The 14964-nt window shown below is 31.3% G+C and overlaps 1 protein-coding gene across 3 annotated transcripts in view; it reads left to right on the forward strand.

Annotated features, from left to right (window-relative positions):
* Nucleotides 1–13684, forward strand: part of LOC127720374 (uncharacterized) — a 105097-nt gene extending 91413 nt beyond the window's left edge. For all 3 annotated transcript variants that reach the window (XM_052226950.1, XM_052226949.1, XM_052226951.1), the window contains exons 34-40: nt 2877–3145; nt 4103–4184; nt 5416–5449; nt 7518–7595; nt 8252–8305; nt 9872–10010; nt 12270–13684. In XM_052226950.1, the coding sequence (XP_052082910.1) occupies nt 2877–3145; nt 4103–4184; nt 5416–5449; nt 7518–7595; nt 8252–8305; nt 9872–10010; nt 12270–12277 (664 nt within the window). In that variant the 3' untranslated portion in view covers nt 12278–13684. The remainder of the gene's footprint in view (nt 1–2876; nt 3146–4102; nt 4185–5415; nt 5450–7517; nt 7596–8251; nt 8306–9871; nt 10011–12269) is intronic.
* The last annotated feature ends 1280 nt before the right edge of the window (nt 13685–14964 follow it).

A 14964-nucleotide genomic window follows, 5' to 3' on the forward strand; every position in this document is an offset into this window, starting at 1 on the left:
TACATACAACAAAAATGTTATGTCACAACATTATTTATTGACAAATAAACATTCAGAGCGAGAATATACTTACGAGAAAGGCGAACAAGGTTGTTGTAAATACAATCATTTAATAATACAACTAATTGAAAAGATTGAAAGAAAGCAGATTGGGTAATTTTTTCGATTTAATTTTTTTAAGCAAACATATATGTAACCAACGAGCAAACAATTCATGAAGGCTATGCTACCTTCAGTCATGCTAGCAATATAGTCCAAGATAGGTTGTTTATGTCGGGTAATTTCATTTTGTTCGAAATCTCCAGTACGACTTACATTTTATACATTCGTAAACCGATTTGAATCTTTTACTTTAAAACCTATTCTCCTTATAACACATGTTGACTTGTAGTTGTACCAAAAATATGTTTTGCAAAAACTTATTAACATATTTACTTTGTTTTCTTGTTTTGGAAGACAAAACAATGCCTCTGGTTACTAATACTAGTCCGTAAATAGCAGACTTGCACCTGTAAATCTATGAATCACTGTTTATAGCCAAACTTAGTACAGATTTTTTAAGATACATGTAATTCATAAATTTACAAAAAATAACTTTGATTATATTTGTGTATTACATTGTGCAACAGGAAATTACTTAAAATCAAACGAGAAATATTTCCGAAAGAGGACGTTTTTTAGTTCCAAATTATTAATGTTTCCTTTTTACTCGGTCATGTTCTTTTGGTCCTTTCTTAAGTTTAGTATATTTTACTACGTGTCACTGTGTCCGTGTCTGCAGTCGCTACTACAAGTTATGGGGGTGTTAACGACCTTGACTAACCTTAAGGGTCTCGAACAGTCGGAATAAACTAAAGCCGCGATTGAAATTGAAATTTCAATTAACTTAATCTATGTATGAATAGTAATTGATCAAGTAGGAGATTTCGTTACCACACATTTTCTGATATAAACGAAATATTACATTATAATGTTACATAAAGATAATCATGCAATCGTTATGCTGCTCATGTTAGTACAAATTTGATGATACGCCTAATTTGTTAGGTCGACATTAAGGAAAAGAGGACGGGTTTGTGGTAACGACTTTGGATCTTATTCGTCCAATGGCAAAACCGATGACCGAAAACAAAAGAAAAATCACTTTTCTTTTGAAAAAGTAAAGATAATCAATATTAAAACAGTGCCAGTGACGATACTGAAGTTATTTCATTTGCATAAGAATCTAATGAAACCGACATTTTGAAAATGTCAATCTTTGCTGCATATAAATAACAAAGATTGGAAAAATCGGGAACATACAAAATCTAAAGATCTTGCAGGTCACCAGTTATCGGAGTGTTCCACCTAGTCTTCAGCATGTTACAAATTCCCAAAATATATAAAGGCAACAGGAGTATACCGCTGTTCAAACCTATTTTTTTGGAATATAGGTTTCCGAGTATACCGGTCTGCTCTTGTCATGTAGTCTTTCAGTATAGAAATATTGTCTTTTCGTGTAAAGAAGCAATTTAAAAGTCGTGTGTGTTTAGGTTTAAAAATTAAAGATACATATTGTTATATAGTAGGTTATCCATTAAAATATTTTTACTATTTTTTTATACAATTTTTAGAAAAGGTCGTCTCGATTCTGTACATGTATTTGCGGTCATTTTGATGTATGCACATTCAATGTTTACATTTGGATAAAGTCCAAAAGTGTAAATCTTTGCTGCATATTAATCGATTCCTTCGACATTTTTTCATTGAACTTCTCTGATCTAGCTGCATACATATACGGATAATTGTCATGTTTCAGATAGGTAAACAGCCATTAAAAAATAGTTTAAAGTTGGAACTTTAATTTATGCGCATAGTAAAAGTTTAAACCAATCGTACAAAATATTCCTATGTCAAGTGTTCAGTGTTAACAGAGACATTACATTTCCCAATGCGTAGACATCTTTTAAAAGGGGTGATTTCAACTTCACCACTTGGCTTAGAAACTTTCATTGTAAGCAGCCAGCCTATAATGATAAAAAAATGCAATCTCTTGAATATTGAACAGATGAGAAATATTTAGTTCCTATATTTAAAAAAAAAAGATTAATATAATAGCTGATTTTATATTGCTAAATATACAAAGTTTTGAGTACTCATGACCCTACATTAAATCGATAATGTTTACTTATATTTTGGCATGCACATTAGGCACGCGTTTTTCAACCTATATGTGTATGACGTATTTACACTATATCCTTTTGATGAGTACTGATTGATAATTTAGTCTGGAAAAACATGATTAATGTATTATCTGTTATTCGCTTTGAAGTAGCTTTCAGTTACTGTGAGTTCTCGTATATCGTCAACAAACTTGTTTTCTAGTTATAAGTAAAAGTTGAAAATTTAATTGATATTCATTTATAAAATATTCACTTATACAGTTTATCTCACCTTAGATGTCTGAATTAAAACTGTTGAATTAAAATCAAATATTTGGTTTGTGTTAGAACAGTCTATATATTGCAAGAACTCGCTTACGTTTCCTTATTTAATGAAACAGTGTTATACATTAATTGCCACAAAGGCTCAAAATTGGAAGATTTCGGCAAAGAACTAGACCGATTTGTTACTGCTACTTAACAATACCAGATTGCGATTAAGGTTTGTTTACCTTAATGTGAATGCCACAAATTTAAAACTTTCACAAAGTAATTGTGTTAAGCAAAATTATAGTACTTATAAATTATCATGATGACTAAACTATGGTAGTCTAAATTGCTTACAGGTTATCAGGACAGGAGACGAATTAAAGCTTGACAAATTAGTGATATATTTTTATTTTCTTTCGTTTGCTTAGTTGCTTATTTACAATTATGACTTTTTCTTTCTGTCAGTCACACATTCCAAAAAGTTCAACAAGAATCTGAATTTTATTGGTCGGAACTACAGACTAACTTCCTTGAAGAATACAGCATCAAGACAGTTTTTCCAATCCATCTTCAATTACTTGTACTACCAGCAGCAATCATTCATGCACTCCTTTGGTTTTGCTATTCCAAACTACAATTGTATGGAAAGTGTTATGACAACGATATTTCTAACAATCTGGATGATGAATTTGGAGAGGAAGCAATTCTTAATCATCGACCCATGTTTGCAAGAGGTAAAATGTATATTGATAATTATGATTGTTTGTCAATTTGTATATTGCGAGTTTTGTATTACACTTTGTTATCTTTACAATTTATATTTAGTTATTGAATATTTTCAGTCCACCTTTGGCTATAAGTTTATTTGAGTTATTGTCATCATTTGGCGTCCGTCGTTGAGGGTTTCATTTACATTTTCCTCCTCCGGTTCTACGAGACCCGTTTTCAACAAATCTAAATGATCCTTATTGTATATAGTATAAAAGAGAGGCACCGGATACCAAAGGGATTTTCAAACACACAATTCGAAAAAAACAAAGACAAACCCCAGCAGACAAAAAAACGAAAAAGGATCAAAAGACAAACAACAGTATATAAGGCACAGCACAGAAAACTATGAATAAAAGAAACAGAAATACAAGATTTACAAAACGGCTAGAAACTAAAACAATTGGATGAATTCTTAAGGAGTAATAGACTAAATTAAGAATTGTGTATGTAAGATATCAAAGGACCTTGTGTACTTTTCATTAAGCAAATACGCCATCAGTAAACATCTACCTCATATATATTATATATAAATTTTAGTTGTTACATTCAAATTTGCCTAATATGGCCAATAAACTCGTAATATGTGATTTGTTTTTTGAACTAACTAAAAGCAAACCACCATTGGCATATTCTTTAAAGTAACTTGCTTTTCGGGCAAGTGGAGTGTGTGAAGAGCATCCCATTTGACGATTAAAAGGTAAACTATATGCAGCACAGTCCCTTCCACGAAACATGTTTTTCTCATATACAACTTATTAATATAAAAGAGTATCTTTAAAGCTCTGTGGAATGACAACAAATTGTTTTATTGACAGACATCGTGTAGTTATAATTCTGAGTGTTTCTTTTTAGATTTATACACATGATTTATTTAAAACCATGTTAAAAAATATTATTTCACTTGCTAAATATTATTTCAGTGTTTTTCTACAATACAAATTTTGATTTAAAACTGAAAACAACAAAGGAAGCAGAGGGCAATGGTGCGCTGAAAGCAAAAGGGTAACTACATTCCTTTTCTTATGTTCAATGTTGGCAAGCTATTTTAATAACTAATAAAACAATAATTTGTTGGGTCCTTTTGTTGATAATAAGATAAATAGTTACCTTCCTTGGAGTTATAATTTCTCAAACTTGCTGATAATTACTTAAGATATCACTCTAACTATTACATGAAACATCAGTTCACATGAATCTATTGAAATAGTGCAGATTAATTTTCGATTTCGGCTTATGGTGAAGATATCTAGTACTAGCATTTTGCTTAGAGTGATACCCTTGCGTTCTACACTTGCCATAGCTGTGTGTTCATCATAGAGGATTTATGGCAACTTGTTTTTCCTCAATCCATATGGGGGTTTTAATGGCCAAGTAGTATAAATAGTCCGAATTCTGTATCCATAACCTGTCAACACAGAAGCTGTGAGTTCGAATTTCGCACGTGCAAGTGCGTTCGACCCCAATTTTCATTGAGTAGGATTGTCAATTTTCCTTCCGAAGTTCGGTGGTTTTCTCTGACGATCCAGCTTCCTCCCCAAAAAAAGTACCGGTTACCACGAAATAACCAAAATTGGCGTTAATCATCGATCAATCCAACACACTTTAAGCGAGCATTTCTACTTTTCCCTCAAAGAAATCACGCTGTGATTGAATAAAAAAAGTATAAAACTTACCCATCAATAAATATATGACGTCAAAGAAACAATTTACTATAACAACCATTCGTCTACCTGATACTCCATATCCGCAAAATGGTCGGCATCTTGATAAAGTTATGTTGAAAATATGTGCCTGCATCCAAAGACCAGATTTGGTCTTAAACTATGTTTATAAATGAAAATATAATGAAATTTCATATAAATAGATAAAAGTTTTAGCGAACAATTCCTTTCTGAAAACAAAACTGTAGCAATGCGAATTGTTATAAGTGAATGTCACATGATTTATTGAAAACACATTCTGTGAAAGTCGTACAATTAATCAAATGAAATTTTTTTATTTGAAGAATAAATTAGGCTTAACATTGAGGAAGTTATATACATGTATGCGTGTATTAAAATGATCAGAAACTTACGTAGTGCTCTTCCAATTTAAGGTCATGTATTGTCGACCTTTATGCATATATATTATAACTAATATCACAGTAATATACATGACATCGACATCCCGATGTTTCATGTGTACTGTCTTATAGAATGAATGAGAGATCATTACTAAATGTTATTGCTTTCAGGGAAATGGACTTGATGGAAGTTGACAGGATTACGGTAAAAAATGAATCGAAAGAGAGATTGAGAGTGAGAATGAGAGATAACATGTTTGTGGTGAAGTTCCTTTAATAGAAATATGTTTTTTTTCAATATTTGTTTAAGAACTTAAGTTTTTTTATGCAATTTTTCACGGGTGTAAAAGCGTAGATCAAAGCATATTATGTAAGAAGCGTGGAAACATTTTTTTTTTTTTTATTGTTTTCTCATTTTACCAAAACTGAAGTTTCAATATAAATGTATCTTCCTTTTACAAATTTACACGTCTGACTACCCAGAATATAGTACTGATGTTTCATGTTCGGAAAATTTCGATCCAGATGGCGCCTTAATCCGTATATTGCTGTTAGTATAAAAGAGGGACGAAAGATACCAAAGGGACAGTCAAACTCATAGATCGAAAACAAACTGACAACGCCATCGCCAAAAATAAAAAGACAAACATACAAATAAAAGCACAGATGACGCAACATAGAAAACTAAAGACTGAGCAACACGAACTCTACTAAAAACTGGGGGTGATCTCAGGTGCTCCGGAAGGGTAAGCAGATCTTGCTCCACATGTGGCACCAGTACCAGCCTTTATCGCAAATAAATTGTAAGTCCTGAACATGTTGTAATACATGTCGTCGAATATAAGAAAACAAATATCAATGTACATAAGGCGAGTTGTTAAATCTCCATAAAGAACGGTTATAAATAGTACGTAAATATCAGGTTGTTGCATAACGATACATTCGAATATCATTCGCTTGTTACAATATGAAGCCTTTTATAACTCGTTTGCCGCTATCACTAGACAATAAGATTTATATTGCGACCCAAAGTAAGTATTAAGGTGCACACTGAGCTGAAAATTGGATACTACCAGCTGCTCACGCTCATACAGGATGCGACATGTTTTCTATCATTGGAATATGCAAAAGAGACTTTTCGTTTTGAATTTTCCTCGGTATTTTTGTGATTTTACTTATTACAAGGCGACTCAACACAACCAATGCATGTATCAAAATTTGTCAATCTTGCTGGTTTAAATATAGACACATATGTTGCTGTGAAAAGTCAATTCATCGCGGAACAATATAACTCCAGAAGTGATGCTCAATCAGTACATGGTGATCTATACCTATTCGTGTCTTAGTCAATGAAAAAATATCTGCTGTAATGTTACGGTCAAGCTAATGACAAAAAAAAGAAATAAATAAAACAACACATTATAAATAACTTGTGTTCGAAGCGCTTTTCTGGATTTCAACTAATTTAAATAATTCACTAAGCCTGAACAAAACCAGCCATTTTGATATGATGTTATCTTAAAAGACAAAACAACTAAATAATAAGTAATGATCAGGATTTCCGTAAATTTCTAGACTTTTCGATTGCAGTCTACTAAAATCTGTTAAGTCTATGTGTAGACTGTTCAATATTTGTTAATTTTCGTACAAAAGAGCTAAAAACGAAATTCTATCAAAATAATAGATAATGATGATAATAGCGATTTGTCTGCAATCAAAACGTTTGAACAGTATTGGAAATATTTGAACACTTAATGTGTTTATGTTAAGATCACTATAATCATCTAAAACTAACATAGATGAACTAATGATTGTTCATGGATTTCCTTATTATTTTGCCCTTCAAATGATTTGATTGGGCTGACACTGATGATTCTTTTGTTGAAGAAACTATCGTCTAGGGTAATATATTAATAACATTCTTTTCGACAGAGTTGATAATATTGTTATTCTCGTTTTTACCATGAGTATATCAAAATCGCTGCAGGCCGAACAACTGTTCTAACGTGCACAATATCATTCTTGTGGTTCTTGTTTTGTGCATATATTTCAATTTAAGCAGCATTTATCTTTTTAAGCAGTGTTGTATCATTTGTTTTTATATATTTCAGCGAACTAGTCTATTTTACGTTATTTTTTTTTTTACATTTATAATTGATCTTAAACTTCATTTAATGATATCGAATAGCAATAGTAGTATTAAAATAATTGTATAACTGCTGCTACATACTGGAATATGCATACATCGACTGGTTTGCCAATATTTTCAACAGATGCTACAGAGACAACTGGATGCAAATAGCAAAAATCAAGATAAGCAGAATGAGAAAAATGACAGACGATACCAAAAGGTATACTAACTTATACCTACGTATCGATAAGTATTTAATAAAGTACTTGTCCTTATTTCAGGACATTCATATTTTAAGCATTAGCGGTATAGAAAAAACTGTTGCTCTTTTTCAGAAATCACTTCTGTTTCAGAATTTTGAAATTGTTGCCTCGAGAATAAAATTCTTTTTATCAAAAAAAAAGATATCAAGACTTCGTGGTTCATATCCAGAATCTTATATGGGACACTAATATTCACATAGTTTTAAAAACTAAAACTACTATTTCCGTTTTCTCTCTGAATGCAAAAGTATAAAATTCATGCAAAAGAATGTATCTGTAGACTGCTCCAAAATAGCACAGTATTGTCAGTCGGAATCTCCAACAGTTTGACATTTGATGTTTTAATTTATTTTCTAAATGTGTTTGATGAGGTTTTTGTGTCTGTTTTTACCTTTTTAAAGCACATTTATACTTATTTTTCAGTCACTGGAGTATTTATGATTTTTTATATACTGTAGTTCAGAAATTACAGTTAACGTTTTCAATTTTATTTTCGTTGAAATGTCTTACTGTTTTAGACTATGTTTTGAAAATGCTTAACACATTGTTATATAATTTAAAGATACAAAACATCAACAAATAAACCTGTATCTCTTATTTTTTGCTGCTTTAGATTATGAACAGACTGCAAAATGTGGATAATAGTTTGATAGGGATACAGCAACTGGTTGGTATCGAAATTAAGCTTTAACCTATTGTATCTGTTCTGCTCTTCAATAAGTATGCATGATAAATGATTATGATGGATAATTTTTTTTTCTAAAGGTACAATGTTTTTGTCAAGATCACAAATGACAGTCTTTTTATTAGACAAGGTTTTTTTTTATATTAAAACAAATTAAAAATATCACTTTATAAATTTTACGTGTGCGATAGCTTTTCTTCATTTACTGTCACAGGGAACGCGCAGACCTGAATATTTGACAGCCAGTACCTGGTTGTTCATCACTTGGTTAATTTTAACCAAGGGTTTAATCTCATAGATTTTTATTCTTTTGTTCATCCTGTGGTTGAATAAAACCTTTTGTTAAATCCTTGGATAGATAATTCAGACCTCAGATATAACTAAAACAACGGAACATTGCTGTCCAAAAGTACAATTCCCTGTTTAAAATACGATTCGAAAGGTCAATAAATGTTTGGGAAAACGTTTTTTTCCCCGTTTTCTGTGGCCATTAGCTCATCAAACACTTATCATGTTTATCAGATTTTACAGTCCAATCCCCATTTTGCATGTATATTTGTACCTATAAAAATAATGAAATCAACATCTTTTTTCCACTGTTATCTTCCCTGTCAATAAACAAGTTGATGTAGAAAAAATCAACATATTTCAGTTTAATTATGTATTTATCTACAATAAAGTACAATTCTACGATCAATGTTCCTTTTTAAACAAACGGTGTTCTCTGTCACGTCCGCGTTGTTGTCGTACTATGTAATGAATGCAGACGCTGAAAGGTGTATCGTTTATAACAAGTAATCATATCTATTGACCAAAAAGTTTTATAGGACCAGAGAAAATTGTTTAAAATTCTTTTTTTTTTTTAGATTAGCATTCATTAAACGTTTAACAAGGAGTTCCGTTACCCCTGGTTAAAAAGAAGTTGAACAACCGAAATCTAACCTTTGGTTACGCCACCATCATTTTAAAGGATTAAACAAAGGATTATATTTAACCAAGAGATAAACAACCGGGTCCAGGGATGTGTAAATTATTAGAATTTTTAGTAGTTATCTGAACAAAAGGAGCTAAAAAGAATAACCAAATTCATTTAGATTTAAAGGATTATCCTCAGGCATAACTGGTTTCTAGCCCTAAATTTAAATTGTTTGGTATATTTGGCTTTCAATAACTCATCCATACTTGCAATTTCATGACGCAAGTACATGTTTGCGTGGAAATAAACTCCATTGCCAAGAGCGTTTATTTTTGGCATCCAGAAACTCCTATGTTGTTGGTTTTTTTAGATACCACTCTTACGATGCCTAATGATTCTAAACTGATAATTTTGTTACATAAACTCTAACACAATATACATATCTCTTTTTGAAAACAAAATGAACAACATGACTGCATGAATATTGCATGTATTTATAAAAATAAGGAGATGTGGTATGATTGCAACTATCCACCATAGTTCAAATGAAGTGGATGTAAGCATGTTTTCAATCAATATTGTAGTTGTAGTATGTTTCTTTATGCTGTACGTGAGATGTTTTGCACTTTCAGTTATCAAGAATTGCCAAATCGATAAAGGAGGAAGAAGAAGTTGTGGTGGAAAAAGAAGTCAAAAATGTTCTAAACTCTTCTTCTTCGGATGAGAATGATTCTGACAGTCTGTCAATTTCTTCAGATGAATACTCAACAGGTAAGAACAATATGTTTACCAACTTTATATTCAAAATATATTTCATTTAGAAAATTATTAAGAAGCAAGGGTTCCAGCTCCTTTAGGCGAAGTTGACTTTTTGAATTTTGCTATTAATTCTTGGTTCCTTTTCGTTAAAAAGCTCTTAACAACGTGTTTACGTATGTATGCATCCTGGCTTTTACATGTTTGGTCTGAACGGAGGAGAGATGTTTAACAAATCTCACGGTAAGTGTTTTCCAAAAAAAAAACAAATAAACTGTTGAATAAGGTATACATTAATGGCGATACGGCTTTGCATGCAATAATAAGTATATGGTTTTTTTTTTCATCTTAAAGTCATATGGTACTTATTACAATTATCTTAAATGTTGAGTATGCTTGAAATGCTTAATTGTTTAGTACTAAACATATGTATGTAGACTTTTTTGTCAAAGAAAATCCTTCATCTCATCAAAATCTTCAGAAATATACTGCTACTGAAAGATTGTCTGCCCGTACGCTAATTCACCGATAGCTTCTCCGTATATAATTAAATTAAAAGTGATATCAGATGTACGGTAAAGATACAGCGCAAGTGCGATGGAAATCCCGTGATAAAAGAAAACACACGTGCAATGAAAATAAAAAATAGTGTTAATTGTTTCTTAAAAAACATTTTAAAATACAACAAACCATTTCAGAAATGTTATGACTGTATTTAATTAACTCGTTGAAAAGCATGGGAAATAAAACAAAAGAAACTTCGCTATACCAACTCACTATCGTTTCTTGTGCTCCGTGATTCTCTGTTGAATTTTAATTTAGGTCGGGATCGGTAAACTTCGGTATTATCAAAACACAAAAGTTAATTATCAGTAAAATTTTTGATAAACAATCATTGCATTAAATGTTTGTGTCAATGGTGCGTTATGGATTAGTATTAAATATAAGTAAAACGCGCTAGACATGCATGCGTTGGTGCAATAATTTCCTAAACATTATAATTTTATGAATCTCGTTTCCATTGACTATATCAAAATGTAAATAAACTATTATAACTAGCTCGAAATCAACATGCGGACATCTTATACGTTCAGGTATTTCAAATCCAATCTTTTATAGTAATGAATATACAAAACGCAAAAATGTCGGTCATTCACCTTAAAAGCTAACTTAACCTTTAAACATACTTATTCAGAAGGGATATGGTTACAATACTGTTGTCAGGTCATTAAAGGTGGCATACTTTGGTATTAATATTGATTCACGCATAGGGTCTTTGCATCTCAAATAAATACATTTATTCTAAAACCAGTTGTTGGCATGATACGGGTTATGTTCCTCCCATATGCTTCATGATGGTATAATACTTAACCCCTAACGAGAGGGATTGTGCTTGTTTTTCATATGATGAAGACATAATCTTTCAATCAGTTTAATTGAAGTCTGGAGCTGGCATGTCAGTAATTGCTAGTAGTCGTTTGTTAATTCATGTATCAATGTCATTTTGCTTAGTTTCTTTTGTTACCTATTCTGACATCGGGCTCGGACTTCTTTTAATCTAAGTTTTACTGTGCGTATTGCTATGTGTTTGGTAATTCTACATTGGCTAGAGGTATAGGGGAGGATTGAGATCTCTCAAAACATGTTTAGCCCCGCCGCATTTGTGCGCATGTCCCAATTCAGGAACCACTGGCCTTTGTTAGTCTTCAATGTTTGTTTAATGTTAGTTCATTTATATGTTTTGGAGTTTAGTGTGACATCCATTTTCACTGAACTAGTAACCATTTTTGTTTAGGGGTCAGCTGAAGCCCGCCTCCGGGTGCGGGATTTTCTCGTTGTGTTGAAGACCCATTAGAGGCCTTGGGCTGTTTTCTGCTCTTTGATCGGGTTGTTGTCTCTTTGACACATTCCCCATTTCCATTCTCAACTTTATCAAATATGTGTGCAATGTTTTTGTTTTTTTTAAATATTTCCTCGGTTCGACTTCTTATTCGAGCAAATATTTCATGCTTTCAAATCGCATATAGTAAAACAACTTAACGAAACATATTGGTGACATATTTGTATTGTCTTATGTATAACAATTTCATCAAGATAAAACTCATCAAACTTATAACTAAATACAACAGACACACTTTTCGAATAATATCAAATGTATAAGTCGATTCAAAACATTTTGTAGACCGACTAATCCTAAGTCATCCAAATGTACTAGTATGCAATGAATCATAAGCAAATTACTGATCCAATATCAGATTGTTTTATATTTTGTAGACGAATAAGATTGTAAAATGCAGAAGTCCGGTTGCAGATACTGCTGATATGCTGTGAAACGAACCGATATTTTGGGAATAGTGACTTAACATGCAAAACTAGTAGTCTAATTATGTTTACTTTATGTGACTTCATAATAACCCCTTTCTATTCATCAACTGTAATCCACTCATTTATATATAATCACAGTTCCAACTTCACAGTTTTTATTTAGTTGGTATGTCATTAATTACAAGGCCACGTTAATGTGCTGTAAGGTGTTTATATTTGAAATGGTTATCGTGGCTATTCCTCATGAGTCCAAAATAGTTTTCATTTGTCTTTTAAACTGTTTAATTTGCTTAAGTGTCAAACTGATAAAGGTCAGCAGGAAACTGCACATCAATACTTGCATAACATGATATGTCCGACATGTTTTTATGAAATAGTTGAATTTTAAACTTAAGTATGCTGAAAGTGTCAGTTCCTGATTATTTGACTGAAAAAAAATAGAAGTAAGCCACGCATGAAATTGATAAATGTTCAACAGATTACAAAAACAATATATTTCTAGATGTTTCGACACATACATTAAGGTGACTGTAGTCAACCAATATTCAAATCAGAAAGATATCGCAATCAGTGCCGGATACGATTTAATGTTTTTGATCTAGTCGTACAAATGCTATTTTTTTATTTATATATTTGGCCCCAGTTATGGTCCTAAATCTGTGTTGCAAAGCCCTGCTAATTCTTAGCAATAGCATACAAAACTGTGCACACATTTTAAGAGACACAAGATTATTGGTTTTTATAAGTTAAAAGCACCATTTAAATCATGCACTCAAACGTGTACATTGAAGTACATTACCATTTACAGATTTACAGTAATAAGTGCACATTTCACACAAAAGCTGTTCCGTCATATGATTTCATTTCGTTTGAACAACCGAATGCCGTATGAAAGCAACCAAAGATACCTAAACAATCAATATTATGTTTTTCGCATTTAAGCCTCTTTCATGTAAGTTTTCAACAAAATTTTATAAATAGCAAATGCGTCTGTAAAACTATGGATATGGATATAAGTTGTGAGGAGAAAAAAAAACAGCTGTTGCTTTATATTCATTTTCGTTTCTTATGGTTTTGTTTAGCTTTTTTTTTTCTAATTTTCCGAGTTATCATTGCTACAAAGGAAAATACTAATACATTATTGTTTTAACAGTTTAAGTTTATAAAAATATAGTTTTTAATTGTGCCGTTTTCAGCTCTAGTAATCCGATTTACTAATTGTTGGGGAAATATGATCATATTGATAATGTTTCTTAAGACACCATAGAATTTAATCAGATAAATAAGTGTAGTTTGTAATCAATTCTAACAAAACTATCATTGTAACATTCTAGTTTTTAATAAAGTAATTTACCAAAAGAAAACATGGTTTAATGTATATGTATATATAACCACATAAATGAGATAATCACAGTTTATCGGGGATAATGATAGATAATCGGTCGACCATTATAGATGTACGCCGTAAATTATAATTATTAGTCGTAAATGCATTTACGAAATTATCGTCGACAATCTATCATTATCTATGATAAATGAATTAACGGTCGACAATCTATATTAAATGAACGCGGGAACCACATTATTGGATAAGAACAGATTAACGTGGGATTCGTTAATGCATTTAGGCCCTGTTTTCAAAAACAATTCATATGTACCCAATTACAATGCGTAATCGACCATGCTAAATAATTTCGTCCAGTCATATCCATCGATTCAAATGACAACACATTCAAGCCAAATGGATCGTCTAGCTAATTATCACCAACCGTCAATTGCATGAATTGATAGTGTTTAAGAATTGAATAATTGGTTTTTGGTGAAATTAATACAAAATTGATATGATGCAAGTTTAAAGTTATTAATATTTTTACGTTTGCAACAGACAGGAATCCTAGGAAAAGTATACTAATGATAATATTACTAAGTAAATAAATTATAACTGGCACTAATTTCGTATATAATTATGGCAATCCGTTGTTACATTTATTCTCTATTTATTAATATTAATTTTACATTTTATAATATTAAAAAGTAATTTTTTGATATAAATAAATCTAATTTTTAATATAAAAAAATTTCAGTCGGATATATTAATATTTTCAAGGATTTGTATAGTAAGTCTTACCATGGAAGTAATAGTGTCTTACTATTCAAATCCTTGATATTTTTAATGCGTTTTTAATATAAGTTAATATGCTGATTTTTTAATGTTAAAAAAAATCATTTTTTAATATTCAAAAATCGACATCAATGTAACCGTTGGCCTTACTGGTGGATTTACCGGGGGCACGTGCCTCCCAGTCTAGTTCAACAAAAACAAATTCTAATATAATATTGTATTGCTACTGAATCTAGAGAGGAAGTTAATCACAGATTGATTTGACTTCTTAACTGGCCGTTAATTAACCCCAGCTTCAACATGTGTGATTTGTGACAACTTATCGGGTAGATGTGTCAATATTGACACTTGTGTGTAATGTCTCTTTTCAAAAGATTTGATGTAAACTATTTACATGTACATTGATTGGGAAAGTACGAATAATTTTATTAGTTTTTAATACAATATCACAGATTAAGATCGATTACCAGGTGATATATTCTGATCAGGAAAGAAATGACTACTAACAAAAATCTGTGTTTT

This window comes from Mytilus californianus, unplaced genomic scaffold, assembly GCF_021869535.1.
Source record: "Mytilus californianus isolate M0D057914Y unplaced genomic scaffold, xbMytCali1.0.p SCAF_11, whole genome shotgun sequence".
In the NCBI taxonomy this organism is placed as follows: Eukaryota; Metazoa; Mollusca; class Bivalvia; order Mytilida; family Mytilidae; genus Mytilus; species Mytilus californianus.